The 14,374-nt window shown below is 45.7% G+C and overlaps 1 protein-coding gene across 2 annotated transcripts in view; it reads right to left on the reverse strand.

Annotated features, from left to right (window-relative positions):
• The window catches only part of LOC144138707 (protein-cysteine N-palmitoyltransferase Rasp-like), a 77,358-nt gene extending 63,260 nt beyond the window's left edge, over positions 1 to 14,098 (reverse strand). Inside the window, exons 1-3 of one of the 2 annotated variants that reach the window (XM_077671111.1) lie at positions 13,813 to 14,098; positions 13,620 to 13,692; positions 8,932 to 9,045 (exon numbers count right to left, since the gene is read on the reverse strand). In XM_077671111.1, coding sequence (XP_077527237.1) covers positions 8,932 to 9,024 — 93 coding nt within the window. In that variant the 5' untranslated portion in view covers positions 9,025 to 9,045; positions 13,620 to 13,692; positions 13,813 to 14,098. The remainder of the gene's footprint in view (positions 1 to 8,931; positions 9,046 to 13,619; positions 13,693 to 13,812) is intronic. The other variant, XM_077671112.1, reaches the window with a different exon arrangement.
• Between the last annotated feature and the right edge of the window lie 276 nt (positions 14,099 to 14,374).

Genomic DNA, 14,374 nt, shown 5'->3' on the forward strand with positions numbered 1-14,374 from the left:
CGTGGATGTCTATGCACTGCGTTTAGCGGGGGAAATTGTGTGAGTACGTAGATTACTGTAGTAAGATGGCAAGTCGGGCTAGTTGGTGCAGATTAAGATTCATAGTGAAAAACAGCGCAAGGAACACAGGGACAAAAAGGAAGAGTGGACGACGCACAGCGCTGAACTCGCAACTGAAAGTTTATTAGAAAAAAAGCACGCGTTTATACACAAAAACCATACTATCGCGTGAGCAGATAACACGGACCAAGCGTGTCAGCGTCAAGAGTAACATCTTTAAAACACTGTGGCACGCGACAAAATTCAGCATCCAAGAAGTTACACAATCTGTTAGCGGATAAGAAACTGAAATTTCTTGTCAAGTAATGACAGAGTAGGAACACTAACGCACTTGCCCTCGTTCCTTCTAATATGGAAGGCCTCTATTATCTCTCGGACCTGTTGGTTTTTATGTTTGGCTACTACTTTTGTGTCCTTAAAAACAGGGTAAAATGTTTACATTTTTTACATTTTTTTCCGTGTTGTGCGACGTGGGAATAGTCATCGCCCTTCAAAGAACTTCTATGCTCCATTAGTCAAATGTTAAGGCATCGGCCCGTTTGGCCGATATAAACATGACCGCAGACAAACGGAATCATATACACCACACCAATACTACAAGGCACAAAACTTGACACACGTTTTACTCCACAGCTTCTACGTGTAGCCATACCTGCCAACCTCCTATATACCGCGCTACATATCTTACCTGATTTGTCGGGCGCAGAGAAAAGGACGTTTACACCATAACGGCCTCCTACGTTTTTTTTAATCCATGAGACAACGCGTGCACATATGGCATGACCGAGAAGTCTTTTTTCCTTGACTCTGTATCTCTACCCGCTACTGAACCAGATTTCATCCACATTTTTACTTTGTCAACAGCAAGACGCATCACATGCTTGCTGTACCGGGTATTTCTGTATTTCGGTACACGCTCAGCGTTTTAGTAAGCCCGAAAACGCCAGGACGACTAAATTTCTTGATATGCAATCGTGTTGTCCACGCGCAACGTTCGTTCACGGTAACACCTCACCTTACTTTGGCCATGCTTTTTGTTGGTCAGAGAGAAACACCCCATTCGATTAGAGTTAAAGCGTTACGTGTCAAACGTGAGAAGTGAGAAGTGAAGGTGAGAAGTGAGAAGTGAAGGTAGTCATCGTCGCACCCGGCGACAACACGAATGGTGCCACAATGACCGTCCTCAAATAGAAAAGAAATAGTTATGTCTGTCTGGAATTTGAATCCGATTTGCTAGAGCAGCAGCCAAGTGCTCTAACTGCAGGGCTGACCCCGTACACTGGCAGAATGGAACAAGGATGATCCTGATGCGAGCGCTGTGACAGGCCCATGTGTCGGCGCGCGCGTAGAACGAGTGCTCGCAGAGGACAGCTTCGACTGCGGGGAAGCTGCAGCACGAAGTTCGACCATTCTGCATGTCCGAATAAGTCGCGTCAAAACGCGAAGAAAAAGAAGCTTGCTGAGATTGACGCTTGGGCAAGTTGGCGCATGGTTTGAAAGTGGGAAACAGTGCAAAATTGGACACCCGCGAGAAGTAGGAAGCGACAACACGGCGCTGCTGTCGTTGTCATCTCCGCTGTGGTCGTCGTCGTCTCCGTGCTAACAGTGCTGTGTTGTCGTTTCCTTCTTCCCATGTGTGTCCGATTTTGCGCTGTTCCGGATTCAGAGACTCTTAGCCCCCTCTGCTGCGTCACAGGTCTGGCCACCACCGTGTTCAGTTGTTTCGCAGTCACTGGAGACTGAGGGCCGAGGATTAATTGGCGTATTCATGGAAGGTTGGGGCCATTGCAACACCACGGTGACCAATCCTGCTCTCATGAGAGAATGCGTTACCGGCAATGATCGCCGGGATCTGTCCGCACCCCACGCCTCCTTCAGGAATTCCATTAACACGCGAATTGTTTTTTAATCCGGTGGGAATGGCGCAGCAACGTTTCGAACCACGGTCCTTCTGCACACGAAGGACCATTGTTCGAGACACAGCGGTGGCGTAGAGGTAGAGCATCCGCCTTGCGTGCAGAAAGGAGAAGCCTTCGATAACTAACAAGAGCCGCCGCAAGGGGGTCGAAACAGCCACACGAGCTTCGTTTTGGCTCCCACTTCTCGCTTCGCCACTTGCGAACGAGCACTTCCTCTCGATCTGATTCCGCAATTGATCTAACCAGCATGTTGCAAGGATTCTTCTGATACCCTTTAAATCGAGATCGACCCAACAGGCTAGTCACCCTGTCCAATCAAAAATTCACCACCGCCAACAGAGGTTACCCGTAACGCCACAGCGAGGAAGAGCATCGGCCTCGCCTCGTGCCGCCGCTGTGTGTAACTGCTACATCCCACGTGCACAGATCCTGACATCTGGTGGTTGTGGTTACCGACGGGAAAATGAAAGGAAATTCACTGGGGATATTTTGAGCTCGGCAGGGAGCTCACCTGCATACAACCCACTGCAGGGGAAGGGAAGTAGAGGGGGAGTGATAGGATAAAGTAGAAGGAGAGAGAGAGAGAGAAAGGTATAAAGAGAGCTGTCAGTCCTAGAACGCTGTCAGTCCGGGAACACCAGTCAATCACTGCACTCCGGGCTACAGCCGCTGCGTAAGGCCGGTCATCTCCAGGAAATGAAGCAGATAAGTGATCCTGACATCTCCACCATGAATTGCGGAGACGAGAAACGTGCAGCGTTGGCCCCAAACAGCGACCATTCTTCTCTAACGGCAAACTCTTGGATACAAGTAATTAGCAAGCAAACGCAACGCAATGCTTCCAGACAAATGAAGGAGCATCGAAAAATACCCCCATCGCGCCTTCAAAGCACCCCCGCCAATTTTGTGGCTACATGAACTTTCCAGCAAAACTCGCCCGGCTCGACTCCACCACTGGGCAAAAATACTTTCCCGGCTCTACCCAAGACCAACCCGCCGCCGCCCCGTCACCAGGTGAGCACGTCAGCTGTTCTTACCACGTCCTCAACTCCTCTACTTTTTCCTGCATGATACCTCCTCCCCTTAGATAAACCCTCCCCCACAAACACCCAAATATGTTACACGAAGCACATGTGACTCCTACAGTGCCAATACCACCTCACCGATCAGTTTTTGCCCTGAAAACACCCCTCGTTACCGAGATTGACCTCAGCCCGCGGTGACCACACTTGCCAACATCATACAGCAAACCGTAGCCTCTATACACGCGACATTATCTGCACCCAATGAATAACACAAATTCATGGATGCGCAGCCTGATCCGCACCAACAGCCCGAATCATCTCCTGCCACACCGATTATCAATAACTCAAACTCATATTTTCTCTCGCACACACTACCCAACAAACACACACTTCCAAGGACACTATGACAACACCTGTACGCCCATTAAGACACAACCCCCTTTCAGCTGCACATCCTTAACTAGAAGGGCCGATCTTTCACAAGCAAGAAACATTAGCTAAACCTTTTCCTCGCATCTGATCCTGCCGACGTCGTCGCCCTTCAAGAAACAAACGGTCCGCGACCCAAACTGATTGGCTACCGAACCTTAACAATGTGCCCCTGCTACCGGGCGGTGATTTTTTCCCAAGCGCATCCCCCGTTGTTAACTCACATCCTTGACTCTGATACCCCCAACATGTTTGCTGAAATTCTGCCGACAACAACAAATTAAATATCGCTCTTCATTATCGACTAATCAGGCAAGCTTGAATCACCAACTGGCGAAAATTCCGCGGAGATAACGCACATCTCCCTTCCCCGCAAGACAATCTCGCCGCATGAATATATGCACTTGAGCAACGACTGCGGAACCACAAGACGGCGATATCTTTGACGACGAAACACCCGGTAGCAGACCCGCATCTCCTCCACATTTGAAAATCCACACAGTCTTACTAGGTGGTGGCGTAAACAAAAGCACAGTAAACGCCTACATCGATGTATTGCTGTCCTAAACCAACAAGCCCAAGACTGCTCCCACAACCTCACAGAAACACAGCTGTGCATCCTTCTACAAAGAGCTTCAAGGTACGCTAAGCACAAAGAAAACATAACATATACTGCGCTCTCTTGTCAACAAAGAACAAATGCGCACCATCACTTCCAACCAAATTTACCAACTGATACAAACCTCAGACTTAGACCAAACTCCTACACTCAGTTTGACGGGACATCTTTGACCACAAATCCCAACACCCACCTTCAAATGATCTTAAGCTCTATAATGTAAACGACAATACAGAGTTAGTCTCCCAGTTCGCCATCAAAGAGCTCCATCAGGTGCTGCAAATGTCAGAGCGCAACAGCGCCCAAGGAGATGCTGGAAAAACTAACCGACTACTCCGCAATCTCGACGATGAAACCATAAAAGCCCTGCTTGACTTGTTCAATCAACATTTCGAAGCCGAAACTCTGCCTCACAGTGTAAAAAAGCGGATATCACCTTCATACCAAAACCCCACAAGCCCCTAAGGCTCAACAATCTCTGACCTATCTTTCTTACCTTGTGTATTGTCAAAGGTTTTGATCCTTTGGTACAAAGACGCCTCACCACGCACCTCGAAACAATCGGACAATATCACAACACCATGTTTGGGTTTCGTACCGGATTATCCACTTAATACGTGATGTTACACCTCAAAGTACAAGTAATCGAAACCCTTAGCCTCAGTCATCCCAAAATAACCATGACTCTCGACGCGCAGTGAGCACTCGATAACGTTTACCATCCTTCAATTCTGGATAACCTTGCCACTACACACTGCAGCCATCGAAACTTCAACTAGGTCAAGGCTTTCCTCCTTAACCAAACGGCCACACTTCGACTAGGCCCACACCTTACCCTTCTTTTTGGCATACCTGCGCGCGGAACATCCCTAGGCTCCGTTATTTCTCCTTTCTTCTTTATGTTGGTTTACTTTCACTACCCGTAAAACCCGACCACATCCGAGACCTTCACCATGCTTTCTATGCCTACAATACCGCGTTGTCGACAACTCAAGGGTCACTCGAAGCCCAACAACACACCCTACAGCAAGTCATAAACGCCATCAATACGTATCTCATACCACGAGGGCTACGCTGTCAAGCCGAGAAGTCTTCCGTACTGATGCTTCGCTCGCGCACACGAGGTAGACCCCCTTAACCCCCATTAAATCTTAATCTGAAGATTGAAAAAACTCCTATCCCCAAAAGTGCCCACTTTATGTATTCTTAGCAATCCTTTACATCGTGGTGGCTCGGGTGCTTCCCTTATTCCTCAACTAAACAAAACATGTTCCCAGCTTTCTCATCTGATACAACGTGTGAGCCAGCAACACGCAAGGCTAACGGACAATGAATCCTTCAAGTTCATAGAAGCTCTGCTACTTAGTCGCATTACCCCACTACATGCACTAAAAACCGCCAGATTGAGAAAACTTGGCATATTAGTACGGAAAGCCTACAAAACGGCTCTTCATCTGCCCACCTTTGCATTCATACAAAAACTCCTCGAACCGTTGTGGAGCTTCTTGAAGCACAACGCAACAAGACTCAAATCGATCTCCTTCTACTTACTACAACAGGAAGACACGTGCTAAGTGTTCTGGGACATGACACCACAAAAGACCACGACACGCCCCACCCAATCTCCATTTCCGTGCGTCAACCAATTTACACCCCTCCCATTCCGAGACACATGCACCCAACCCATAACATGGGAAGAAGACTAGCTCGTATCCGAACGCTACAAAGACTTGGCACGGATCCACACGTCCGATATACAGGCATTGCGCGCACTCAACATGACCGGCGTACCACAATTGGGGCTCTAGACTGCAGGGTTACCACGGTGACTGCTGCCACGTATCGCGGAATCTCGCATTACCGCTGAATCCAGCGCCATAGCTCACGCCGGTACCACGTACCGCAGTCAACACCCTGTCGTAATTGTTACTGACTCTTTCCAGGCATGCCTGCACTACCTTCGTGGGCAAGCTCCTCTCGCAGCAATTGACCTTATCAAAAACTTACCTCTCAACTATCCATCACAATATTATGAACCCCTGCTCACACCGGCCTGCAGGGGAATGAAGCAGCCCGTGCTGCAGCCCGTCAAAATGCACAACCGGGTAATCTCAGCTTCCGAATCGTCAGCCACGGAAGACATCACCACCAACCACCTGACCGCCACTGAAGATATTCTTGCCCACTACAAGCATCTCCGCTACAAATCTCCTCCCCCACACCTCTTCCTCACGCACGCCCAAGCATGCACCTGGCGACGCCTGCGAACAGATACCTACTACAACTGTACACGACCTCACCCCATTGCTCCTACGCTATACCCGAGCACCTGTCAACCATGCAATATCCCAGTAGGCACATTCAATCTGGCCTTTTTTTTATTTATTCTTTTTTCAAGGGTACTGCCAGCTTTTTGTAATGGGGTCTTGTGCAAGAGCAGGCAGAACAAAGAAGAAAATGCGCGAAAGTACATATCATACACGCACACATAGAATCAACATCAACAAAGTGAACGGCACGGCCTACCAGTATCCGCAAAACAATCGGAAGTTCTAACAAAAACCAAACCGTGTGATCCTAAGCCAGACCTACTGATAGCATTGTTAATAATATACAAGATATCCATGGAAAGAGCAGGTAGCGGGTAATTTGTACAATGAGGACATTGTAAAGAGTAATATAACCGAGGGACACTGTAAAATAGAAGCACAGCTGGAATGTACAACACCAAAAAAACACGAAAGCAGAGAGGCAAAGCAGAGCTACAGTAGTGCTAGAGCAATTCGTATGAGCGCCATGGTTCCGCACCCAATACTTTTGCTTGTTTTTAACGCGTGGCTAGAACTTATACATGAATAAAAATATCAGCTAACAATATTGACTACGGACGCTGTACAAGCAAGCACTGATTTTGAGTAAAGGCTTGCGGTATTTGTAAAGCACCTATTGCAATTGCATGGTATACACAACAATGTCCCTTGTTTGCCTGTTTTTGTTTAGTAACCCAACCAAAAAGACAAAATACAAATTCTGTTTTTACAAAGACTGCTTTCTGCCGATAACAATGATACCGATCTTATCGAAAGCTTCGAAATGATAATCTAGATATTAAAGAAAACAGATGAAATAGCCGCAACTGCCCGGCTACTTTCCGATAATCTGTTTATGACGTCACAGGTTCTTGGTTGCGCGATTCGCACCCACCGACGTAAGCCATCACCAAGAAATATAACTGGGAGATTGTAGGAAGGCCTCTAGTTTTGTTTGATCTTATCACTCGCCTTCTAACGTGCGGTTAACAGACTGATAAGTGTGTTTCCATGCTGGCCAATACAACGTCACTTTTGTCGGTATCACATAACTCTAGCGTGAAATTTGGAAGTTCTTCAATATTGTTGCAATCTTTGGCAAAAATGTGTTTCGTGGCCACAATGCAGCAAAGTGAATTCCCAGAGGCGAGTTTTTCAAACTGAACGAAGATAAATTTTGTCTTCATGGCTTCTTTCGGCACACCGATTGGAATATCCATCTAACACCCATAAAGGCTTTCCGTTACTTTTTTATACACTGAACAAGCAGCACTGAACATGTTGTTAACTTTCTAACCTTAAAAGCACTTCTCGTACCTTGGTCATCTCCCTTGTCTCAGCGGAAAGTGCTAGCCGCATTATTTGATTCCCTCCATGACATCGGTGTGGCTGAGATGATATAGGACTAGAACATCCGCGCACTATGCAACCATCTGCAGACTTTTCACGTGTCGCACTCACGGTCCTCAACAGAATAGCTACCTCGTTGTTTTTTTATTTTCACTAATTTTATTTCCTTCTGCTTTTTTCTTCCATCTTAATTCCTATTGTAACTTTATTCCCTCCTTACTACCCGCAGAGTAGCATGTCGGCGACAACTGGCCGGCAGAAATCTCTGATTTCCTCTAATAAAGAGCTTCTCTCTCTCTCTCTCTCTCTCTCTCTCTCTCTCTCTCTCTCTCTCTCTCTCTCTCTCTCTCTCTCTCTCTCTCTCTCTCTCTCTCTCTCTCTCTCTCTCTCTCTCTCTCTCTCTCGCTTTAGCATTTAGGTGGTGCAAGCGAGCGGAACTAAAGGCCCCATTATAATCTCCGGCCGTGTTTGTTACAGGTGGCTTTGGTCAGCGGCCGCCACTCGCCCATTCAAGGTTCTGTGACGTCGTAAAAATGGCTCAGGAGTCGGCAATGGTTCATATGTCTTCCCTAGTATCTGCATTATTTGCTCAACGCTTCCGATAGAATTATTAGCATGTTTTTCACAACAAAACCGCCTTTTTCATTAACCAAACTTGTATTTTGTCTTAATGGCCCCTAACAAATAATGCCGCTGCAAACACTGGCTTTTGCCAATGGATGCGACAAGTGAAACTAGCAAAGGTTACAGAGTATCGGCAATCTTTTCTTCTATTTTTCCGTGCCGCCACGGTGATCATTGGCCAGTTCGCATCACGTGACATTTGTTTGCACTGCGACGGTTCATGGGCACCGCCATTTTGTTGTTTATGCATTTTCTTTCGGTTAACTGTGGTAGTCTCAGCCTCTCCTCCCTGCTCCGCAGCTACGCGCAACTGGCGTCGTTCCGAACACGAAACGAAGATAACGAGCTTCTCAGCATTTCAGCTGCAGAAGTGTGTCCGAAGATGCCGCGTTGCTGCGTCTTCGGCTGTGTTGTTTGCAGACGACGTCGTCAAAGTTAGCCGTGATGCCGCAGAAGCGGAAATCTGGCAACGCCAATAAACACCAAAATGGCCGCCGTTTCTCACTTGCGTGCCTCAGTGAATGTGCTCTATATCTCGTCTCGTGACACTAGATACGACAACTTGGCGACAAAAAACAGTGCACAGAGAGACCAACCTTGATCGTGGCAGTCGGTGAGCCTTCTACAAAAGCTCCGAGAATGTTGTCCACGACATTTTCTGCATACTCCCCATCCTTCTTCAAGGTCATGGCTGTGGAACAGTTTTGTTTCTATCGCTAGCTAAGAAAAACGTCAAAACGTCTGTTTCGGTGCACATTTTTGAAAACAAATATGCTTTCTTGGCATACTTAGTCCACAAAATTTCGTTCTGTCGCTATGTCTGTCGCTTGATTCAGTCCCCCGGCCAAAACGTGTTCAGAAACTTCTTGGACTAGAAGTTTACATAGGCAAGACCTTTCCGAACTACTTAATCTAGTACCATGCTTCATGCTTGTCAGCATTATTGAGCAAGAAGAAAACACTAGACATATTTGAGGCGATACATGAATACAGAAGTGGCCCTTGCAGTCTTCTTTTAATTAAATTATGTATGTTCCAGATTTTTGCGATAGCAAACAAAAAATACGTGTTGAAATAAATGTTAAAATGCAAAAAGCCCCGTGCTCGACCCAGTATTTTGTGACGGCATCTCTACTCGTACAGAAACAAAAGCTCCAATTAGATGGGGCGGGAGAAGTGAAATGCGCTAAAACTCAATTTAATTGAGCGTACGTCCGCCGTGTTTATCGTCTCAGGATCGATACGGGAGGGCACGAGCGTTGGAGGTGGACCGGGAGAGAGATGAGAGGTATTCAAGAGTGAAAGGGGGCCGAAGACTATCGTCTTTCGACGACATTTGCAGCGAAGTGAATAAATACACGGCCAATCTCGCACTTCGCTTGAAATCCCACTAGGAGTTGATTTGACTCGGTAAGTAGGGCAATCCATACTCTAACTACCTGTTTGATTCTATTACTAGGGATTTATATGCACGATGATTATTATCAGGGGTCGCAAAAGCGCCATGAAGACAAAATGCAAGTTTTGTTCTTTTAAAAAGATTGCCTCGTTAGAATCATGCAGACACCACTTTTAACGTAAACTTCGCTGAAATAGCCTGTATAATTAGGAAAAAAAGGTAATGGCCATGCGACCCAGCGGCGCATTTCCCGCAACAGAACCTATGATGTCACACCATCCAGCTCTGCGATTGGCGGGGGCCGGTAAAAGCAAGCTCAAATAATGCAGAACTTATAAGCTACCGAACGAGCTGTTTTCACTTAACTTTAGGATGCATTATTTTTTTTTCAGTAAGAATGGTGGGGAAAACAGTGGAAGTTACGAAAGCACACGTAAACATAGAAGTACCGATGAGTACTGTTGTTGGTAATGCGCGCGCTATGCTTCGTTTAGATGTACAGCACTGCGGGGCTTTGGGGTTGTCTCACACGACACTGGCCGATTGACGCAAGCAACGGTGTCTGTCGTGACCCTGTTTTTCGAACGAGCACTGTTTAACGAAATGATTATTTTATCCCTGAACAAAAACAAGCCAGGTTTAAATACGGTCCCAAATAAACCAAAGGCAGAAAAGGGCTTGCCGCGGCGTGGTAGCGCCATCTAGGCTGACTAACACTAAGCAAGTCTCCGCTCCACTCCAAGTTTAGCTGAAATACCTGCTCTTATGATGTCATTGCAAACGTCGTTCAAACACACGTTATGGCGTGAGAATCAATAGTTTAACTTAAATTGATTAATTTTGCACTGAATCGTTTCCTTCTGGACAAGCGCTGGGGGCACTATAGAACACGAAATCTTTCCAACAAGACAAACTTGCATGTTGTCTTCATGGCCCCTTTAAGGTATGAGGTAGCACATTTATTTTCACAAAATCACTGAAGATGCTGAAAGTGAAGAATTTGTATCATAAGTGACTTCATACTGCGCTATCTACACTGGCTATAAGATGGCATAGTATCCATTGTGATAGCAATGAACAGCAAAGAGGCCACCGGGGCGTGATTATCCTATCTACGCATCAACCAAAACTGCACCTCTGAAAATGTAACGCTTAAGTGTGAAACCACTGCACAGACAAATCTGCCAATGCTATAATCCCAATCACAACAAATCATGCACGCCGCCTTCGAACGAGTATACGATGGTCGAACGCGAAGCTTTCTCCTAAGGGATTCTTTTGTTGTCGTCTCAGTTTAGACAGAGTTTCGACCATGTCGAAATGGACCAATCGGATAAACGCCGGCTTCATGACGAGAGGCCCCCAGTTTGAGTTCTAGCCACTGATGCGTCTTTTTTTTTTTTTTCACCCGCGACCTTTCATCATCATTGTCAGAGAAAGTTGGCTTTTCTGCAGGGCATTTTCGCTTTGCAGAAGCTATCAGTTAGAACACCAAAGCTTCGCTTTGCAACAGCGGTTATTTTGTGTTTTACTAGGCAGGGTTGCGTAATCCAAGTACATAGCACCGTTTAAGTTGGTAAAGAGATCCTAGTACTTGGTAGTTTTTGAAACAGCAGAAAAAGGGGCAGTGCCTGAAGAAAAGCATGTGAGAGAAACAATGAACCCGCAACCTTTGCAACGCATTGTTTCACACTCGTGCTATTGTGACAAACACGAACTGCAGAAACAAACACAGACGAAAAATACAGGAACACATCCCGAGTAATCTGCACAGTGTTAACGTACGTGCACCTAATTCCCAGATAAACAACGGGCAAACTGCAAAAGTTTTTATCACTCAAGATGAGCAGCCCTAGTTGAAGCCGCTCACATTGCAGTTAACGTAATGTGTCACCCAGCAGTAACTTATCCCGCGTGGCACAGTTGACCTTTTTTGTTGCGAATTGATCCGGCGAGTGCCCAGTAAAAAGCTCAGTTTGGTTCCTACGTTTTGTTTTTGGTGCACTCGTAACTTTTAGACACCTGGGTTTCCTGTCTGTTTCAAGGACAAAGCTTGGTTGTCCCCAAAACTATTGTAGTTTGGGTAACGTTCTGATCATTACTTTTTATTCCTCATTCAATTTTCTTTAAAATTTAGTCATCCACAAGCAAAAAACGAACTTAAAATAATGAACTGAAACACTCACAATCAAAAATATGGTTCGTGGAAATCTTGGAGAGCAAAGGTGGTCACTGAAATTTCATTCGTTACAGGCTCATTTTCGCATAACTCATTCATCTCCCACGCCGCATACACTCATTTTCACAAACCTGATACCATCCTATTATCGTGCAGGCAAGCGACACAAAATTTTAAGAAAAGGTACTGTCTGCTCGCTTCCAATTTAAACTTCCAATTTAAATAAAAAGTCATTGGTAATGTATTAGCGAATATTTTTCTGACGCCACTCGCATCTGGCAATAAATCTGCCAGAATCCCCACAATTGAACCTACGTTACAACAAGCAGTATGTGAAAAAAAATTCTACACGTTTGATCCGAGCACTGGACGTGTTATTGAGATAGAACGGCCTCATAAAAGCTTCGACAATGATAACAACCACGCACGTGTCTTTACCTGGTTCAATTCTTTCTGATTCTCACAGGACTGCAAGTGTAACGACAAATGTAACAAAACGTAGTATGGACGCTCCATCTTTAGCATAACGACGTCGCATTTTTCGCCTAAATTTGTTTCACAAGCTACATTTCAAGCTACTCTCCATGATAAACTGCTTTCACAGCTTCCGTACATATCACATCGTATTGGCCATAATCCCAAACTTAGTGTTGATTCCTCTAACACAAAATACTTTGCTGAGTCTCACTCATAAAACAACCCTGCAGTGGAACCGCCTACCAGCCGGCACTGTTTCCATACGCAACTATCACCTGTTTCATCAAGCAATCGCTAACATTGTATAAGCAGGACAATCTATTTTTTTGTATTTGAGCACATGCACTGTATTCATCACTTTGTATGTCCCGTAATACCCTCTACCCTCTTCAATGCGATTGCCCTGAGGGTAAAAAAATGAATAAACAATGACACAGTTGTGGTATATTAGGAAAGTCTCATTTCCACACCTTGTTACTGCTGCGGAGGCATGCGACTATTCGACTTGCTTTAACTTCTCAAGTTGTTAGTCAGCAAAAATCTCTGTATCTTAATGTCGGTTTTTTTTAATATTCTGCCTTTTTTTATATTTCGCCATGGGACACACTTGTTGAAAACCTGTTTGCGGTGAAATAAAAAAGCGTTGCGAGGCATTCCTATGAAGAACTCATGTTGCTTATTTCCCGTTTTTTTTTCTCTCTCCTCTCTGCTGCCAGGTGTCGAAAGCAGGTTTCAAATAAAGTGTTCAATGATGAAAAGTAATGCGTACGAATTCCGCACTTTTTTAAACATCCCTCTACAAAATACCCTCGTTGATTGCTGATGTGGAAGTTCCCTCATTACTCAACCTACAGAAACATTTTTTTTAGTTTGTTTGGTTGTTTTACGCTCGAGCTACACGCGGCGCGCCGTAGTGCAGGGCTGTGGAGCATTTTCGACCACCTGCGGATCTTCAACGTGCACCGAAATCTCGACCCGGATGGCTTCGCTTTTCGCCTCCATCAAAAAAGTGGCCAGTGTGACGGGAATCGCACCCCCGTCCTTTGTCTCAGCAGCACAATGCCCTCAGACACTGCACGACCCAAGCAGGTGACCTACGAAAACCCTTTGCTTCATCCAGAAATCTCCTCGTTTACTGCAAGCCTCGTTTTCATAACCTAATCTGCATTCTGTTTGTTGCTACTGCGCACACCTTATAAGACATCATGTCAGCCACGAAGGAAGGATACTGCTTATGTCCGTGTACAAGTAGCCGGGAACCAGAACGTCTTCACTGGGTGTGGCCTGGGCCAGTGCAGGGACCTGGAAGTGACAGAGATAAGAAACAGATAAGCGAGGTAATCAAAATAGCAGGCTCTGCAGAAATGCCCCCAATAGTTGTGGGCCCCCTGTAAGCAGACACGGTCGCAAACACGATTGTACCAGATGAGCGATCACGGTAGTCCACTCCTCAAGGCCCTGAAGTCCGATGCTCGTTTCGTTCGAGGAATACAATAGATGTGGGATGTCCCCAAGCCTCTTGTAACTCTTGATTCAGTTCGAGGATATTTACCTACATTCCAACTTTTTTAAACATTTCAGAATGGGCGACTTCACTACAGCAAGTTATAGCCAATTTGCATTCGGTTTATACACATGCTGTTAGGTGCACAGCCAGAAGAGAGAGAACTCTTTAATGTGGGCTCGAGAGGTCAGATCTGCTAGCGGTAGTGCTTGCTACGCCAGATGGGGGTGATTACAATGCAGTGAAGTGAATGTGAGAGATCGGGAAAGCAACAATAGAGAGAAAACAAAAGTTAAATAAAAAATGGCACGCAATGAAATAACAATCAAAGTCTGTCTTTTTGTTCTTCAAGCAATGCTGCTGACCGCACCAAACTTTTCAAAAGTGTAAATATATATGTCCATTCTTAGATGAAAACGTTCCCTCGACAATTTGATGCCATTTTCGGAAAAACAAAATGCCTTACCCAACTCGCTGTCA

This window comes from Haemaphysalis longicornis, unplaced genomic scaffold (genome assembly GCF_048455015.1).
Source record: "Haemaphysalis longicornis isolate Haplotype H1 unplaced genomic scaffold, Haemaphysalis longicornis Haplotype H1 scaffold_5, whole genome shotgun sequence".
Classification (NCBI taxonomy): Eukaryota; Metazoa; Arthropoda; class Arachnida; order Ixodida; family Ixodidae; genus Haemaphysalis; species Haemaphysalis longicornis.